At 37.8% G+C, this 5,688-nt stretch overlaps 1 protein-coding gene across 9 annotated transcripts in view; it reads right to left on the bottom strand.

The window, feature by feature from the left end:
• Window positions 1–5,688, bottom strand: part of atp2b3b (ATPase plasma membrane Ca2+ transporting 3b) — a 49,612-nt gene continuing 43,924 nt past the window's right edge. For 5 of the 9 annotated variants that reach the window (XM_047160329.2, XM_017486354.3, XM_047160330.2 and 2 more), the window contains one exon: window positions 4,074–4,242. In XM_047160329.2, coding sequence (XP_047016285.1) covers window positions 4,217–4,242 — 26 coding nt within the window. In that variant the 3' untranslated portion in view covers window positions 4,074–4,216. Of the gene's footprint in view, window positions 4,243–5,688 lie in introns of all 9 variants that reach the window. The other 4 variants (XM_017486352.3, XM_017486353.3, XM_053686395.1 and 1 more) reach the window with 3 other exon arrangements.

Raw genomic sequence — 5,688 nt, 5'->3', positions numbered from 1 at the left:
TCCTCTTGTATCCTGAAAATTGATACTGAGTGGCCAGTTATCATCAGTGTATTCAATGAAAACTACAGTTTAGTGACAGGATACTGTAAAATAATCAACCACTCTGACATTAGAATTTATTTTCCAGTAATGTTATTGCTTCTGAGTTTTTCACAATTGCGTGATTATTATTATTTTCATGCATGTGTGTCCCCTATTATTAAAGAAATTAAGCACAGCCACACAATGAAACACAACCACAGACACTGGTCAAAGTTATTATTGTACAATACTTTGTTTTTTTTTATACAGACAAAAAGTGTTGACTTATTTTCCCAGTAAATTCTTAGATTTCCATACAGTTTAGTCTACAGTATACAGGTGTGTTCTTTCATCATATATAGATACTTTTTCTCTTAAGTAACAGGCAGGTAATTATTAATATATTTAATAGTCTGGATTTTTTTCTCTTCTTTTTTTTTGTCTTTTTTGTTCATTGTAGCGCAGTAATTGTATGCTCAGGAGAATGTGCAACTGTCTGTTTTTTTTTTCCATCAGTTAAAAGAGCACTGCTGGAAAAAACAATAATAGTTATATAATCATAATAATAATAATGTACAAGATGTTTAATTTCCATATTTTACAAAAAAGCAAAAAAGAGAAAATAAAGAAGGGAAGAGACAAAGAATAAAAGGAAAAGAAATGTGCTTAAGTTGTAAACAAAAGATGCACGTGCACATTTTGGCAAAAAATGTACAGCATTGGTGCAGTTGTACAATATTTTATAATTTTTTATATTTAATATATTATATACTCTTTTCACATTTTTTCACCTTACCTTGAGTGAACTTCCTACAACAAAATGGAAAAAGGCAGACAATGGAGTTTTTGATTTCATTTAAATATTCCTTCACACTTTTGGAATTTTCATCAGCAGATAGTTGACTTGGAGAGGAGGGATATCCTACATATGACCTAATATAATTCATCCCTTAGTGGAGTTGAATGAAATTTAGAACTGACATCCTTCAAAGACAATTATAGCTTTTAAGACTATTTTGATGCAGTTTAGCTCTGTGTATGATTATATAAGATATGGCAAAGAATACTTCATAATCATGAGTTAAGCAAGTTTAGTGATCATTTCTGCCTTCACTGGCCATTGTTTTAGTGGAATGACTGTGTCAGTACATTGAAATGGGTCTGTGCTTTCTCAAAACCTACCAGCGCTCTCAATTCATGAGACTCCACTGGGACTGTTAGTAACATGGACCCTTCCAATGGTTTGGACACATATGGATAGAGATCAAATATTTAACCCTGAAGTAATTAAAATGGGTGGAAAATTCACTCCTTTGTATGCTCAGGTGCTGAAATTTGAACACTCATCAGCTCCACAGTCCCGAACAAAAGTGGACCGGCCACCCATTTTAATCAGTGACATGTAAGAAGTAGTAAGAGCCACCACTCCAGTCTAAGGCTCTGTTCTGTAGCTATAGGAGAAAAAGGGCAGAGGAACTGGAGAAGAACATTTACAGTCAACAGCACATCAATGACCATAAGGAGAAATGGATGTCCATCTATTGCTGAAGAGACAGTGAAAAATTGACCAGTGAAAATGGACCAACAACAGACAAATTTGAGGTTTAACAACGATGGCAAGGTGTGCTATGATAATCAACACATGCTCTGCACAGACACCACTGAGCAATGCAACAACATGATCCATCAACATTCATGCTTGCATTGTACACTTTCAACATTCGCCAGTCGCTCACAACTGGGCACTCTAGAAAAGATTTCTATACAGATAAAGGATTTCTGAGAGCCCTATGTACATGTTATCAAGCTTATTTCACAGAGCTGTGGACAGGGCAGTCTGTTGCATAAGTGCCAGTCCTATTTCCCAGATGATTATATTGCATTGCACTGCATTGACTAGGAGCAATACGATCTTGGTTGTGCCAACCCGGAATTTTATGGGGTACAAGAGGATTTTGTACCACCTGGCACTCAGATCAATGGAACGTTAATGGAATGTACTCAAATATAGTGTTTTATTATGTATCATGGTCATGCTTGATGTGGTATGACATTTGAATTTTTGGTATCTCATTTTCGTCTGATACCAAAACATATAAAGCAAAGAAAAGTGCATTTGCATTTTGTCAGAGTCCACTGGTGACCACAGGGATAATCAACCTTTAAACCAAACCAGTGAGCTCTGATCATGTGCAAAGGTGATGTCAGTCTCACAGATTGTCCATCATTCATTTCTATGATATTAAGCACATGATGAAAATCGTGGCAGTATAAGATGAGCATTTACTATTCTGGTTCAGACCCTGAAACCACAGTCTGCAGTTAGATGTTTGACTTGATCACAGATATATAGCACTACTTGACAACCTTAAATAAAGCAAAACATGAACCAAGAAGCAAAAGTGACTATGAATGAATTTAAAGGGCCAGAAAGCGTTGGTTATGAGTGAATCATAGTAGTTCACAATGCTTTAAAGGGTAAATGCATTTTGTTGGTGAAATTTGCAAAACAAGTAAAAGGAAACGAAATGAACAGTCCTAAAAATGCAATGGAATGCTGATACTGGGCAAGTCCACATCCAGTGTAAGCTGTAAATCGGCCAGTGTGATCACAGAAGTGATCCTCAAGCCTGTACTGATATGACCGAAATTTGTCAAAGCCTGCTATCAGTGGGTATTTGCCCAAATCTTCTACCCTGTAGCAAATTTCAAGCAATACATGTAAATGTTTGGGTTTTTTTTAAGCCAAAAGAATGGCTTTGCATTTCAACAAATCTTACCTCCAATGAAAGTTTATCAGTTGACCTTAACAATAGGCAGCCAGTAAAATTTGCTTACATTTTCCATGAATATAATTTAATTTAATGGAAGAATGAATGGCAGTAATGTTTAGTTTAGTTTTGCTATTTGTAGACTCATTAAAATGTAATTACTCATAACTTTTAATTTATTGTATCTTTGTTTTGTTAGTACTTATTTTTGTTTTATTTTTCTAGTTTTTTTTTTTTTTTTTGGACAGACACAACACATATTTACACACACACAGAAATAGACAAAGCAAGACTAAAAAAATGTTGAGCAGACAATAAATAAATAAATAAATAAATAAATAAATAAATAAATAAATGATGTGTTAAAGCTACTTCATAAAGCATTAGTTATATTGTAATAAAAGTTGTATTTTCAAATATAGTGATGACAATCTGAACACTAATAATGATAATAGACTGTAGAACTAGTTATGATAATAATAATAATAACAATAATAATAATAATGATGTTAATAACATCAATAAAAAGTGGTGTGATTTGACCTCTTACTCTGCCTGCATGTAATGCCTTTGCACGCTGGAAAGTCAAGTCACAGATACGATTTTACCATTAAAAGTCCTATCTGGCATGACACCCCTTTCCTCTCAGCATCATATCTATCCTTACATCTTAACATATCTGCAGCTATTTATGTGAAAATAAACCATTTCTGTGTTGCTCATCTTCCTAGCCCTGGTCTCAGTTACCACAGATGCACAATACACTGACCTCCTCTCAGTACAGTGAGAGGAGGCAGTGCATGTGTGAAGCTGTAAAACCAGACAGACTCATGGGACTTTTTCTGGGAAAGTGGTTTTTGGTGGTAGGAGAGAATGGGTAGATCTAGTATGTTTTTGAGTTGTTTGAAGGTTGATCAGACCAATACTGTGTCCCCCAGTTCCCCAATCATATCACAGATCTGCAAATGAAGCAATGGTTATCTTGTCTCTGCTCTGTATCCAAAGTCCCTCAAATGCCCTTCCTCTGGAGTGCAGGCAGTTAGAGTGAAGTCTCCAGGCTGAGAAGGGGGCACATCTGTCGGGAATGGGTGGTCCAGTATGCGGTGTGTTCTGTGGGTTGGGTCAGATGGTGCATGTTGCTCTGATTAGCATTGTTGTTGCGGTTGGGGGTCGCTGGGAGGCTGTACTGGCGATAAGGACGCGGTGGGGGACGGGATCGCTGGACCGGAGGAGGAGGCGGCTTGCGGAAGGCCGGGTGCAGGTGGTGATGGTTGTGCTTGGACAGCTCCGACTCATCGTCGATATCTGTGTCGTCGATCAGCGGGATGTTGTGCATGAAGTCGTTGATGAGAAACTCGGGATGTGCCATGAAGTTGTGGATGGAGTTCCTGGACTCAGGCTTCTCGATGCCGTCATAGAGGGAGCTACGGAATGCTTTCACCACCCGCATCTGAGTGAGAGGATGGGATGTGAAGAAGGAGAACGAGAGAGGGACAAAAAGAAAAAGAAGAGTGTAATATGTAGGGATTGAGAAGGGAAGGGACAAGAGAGGGGAGAGAGAGGAAAGAGGGGTAGAAGCAAAGATATCTCTCAGTTTGTACCTGGTAGTCAGAGCCTTTTCTGGACATGCCTTATAATGCATAGACAGCTCAAGATCAAGTTGCTGCAATAGAAATTCAAGGCTAATAATTTTAATGTTTAGGTAAACACATAATTTCTTTAATATCTTAAGAGTTTTTTAACATCCAAAATATTTTAAGAAAGTGCAATCCATATATCCATATCTTAGCATTATTTTGGTCTCAAGTGAGGCAGTTATGGTTTATCATTTGTCATCTTAGACATCTCTTGCGCAACAAGATCTTAAGAGTTTCTCAAAGAAGGAGAATGTCAAACAAAACAAAACCATAAGCGAGGTTGCAGGAAATGGACTCATCCAGTAAGTTTACCATTGTCAATCAGTCAAGACTATGGATGTTCATTCTCATGAACTCAAAATGGAACACACCAGGCTTTACACAGAGAGACAAATGGAAGCACACAAGTACAAATACAGCCAACACAAAATGAATGCTTGCTATGTGTGTATACCAACCAATCAGAAAGAAACTAAGAGTGATAGACACAGGCAGACGCCGAGAGACAGGGATTGAAGAAATGACAAAGGGATGCCTTAATACACACATAGACACACAGCCAAAGGAAGAGACAGTGAGTTAGAATCTGCAACATCTGAGTTCTGAGTGGAGCATTAGAGGTGAGAAGGAACACAAACGAGTGACTGGGGTTCCAGCTGGTGGGATGGAGGGAGGATGCACCCGTACTGCACCCACAATCAAAAGGAAGTATGACTGAAGCCGCATTTAGGCTATCAATAATCAGGGGTGTGGTTATATCACACATATGCAAATAAAGCAACAGCTCTTTAGTCACCGTGGCATCAAGTTGTAGCATGCAAAACCTAATGAAGCCATCAACCAATAAACATTAATGTGAAGCATTATGGAAGAGAAGAGTTAATGTGATCCTGAACATAATATTATTAACATTTTGTTCTTGGTAAATGCTATGAAAATACTTTTTTAGGGATTTAATGCTAATGGAATACAATGGGCTTTGTGAAGTAATATGGTGTCTTAAAGTCTAATTAGTAGACGATAGTATGCGGTTGGCTACACTGTGATCTCACTCATCTCAATAATTCTAAAAATTAAATTCTAAAACTTTTTTCACCCTGTTAGACCCGTGTCCTAGGGTAATTTCTTGCCATGTGCTTGAAACCAACTGTTGTGACAGGAACACTGTCATGCTGACGAGCTCAGGACAGGCCCAATAAACATTAGCTTAGCGGCCAAGCTGCTGAGTACTAATTTAGAGGCAAAGCCTTTGAATCGGC

This window comes from Ictalurus punctatus, chromosome 15 (assembly GCF_001660625.3).
Source record: "Ictalurus punctatus breed USDA103 chromosome 15, Coco_2.0, whole genome shotgun sequence".
In the NCBI taxonomy this organism is placed as follows: Eukaryota; Metazoa; Chordata; class Actinopteri; order Siluriformes; family Ictaluridae; genus Ictalurus; species Ictalurus punctatus.
This window is presented reverse-complemented; position numbering and strand designations above follow the sequence as displayed.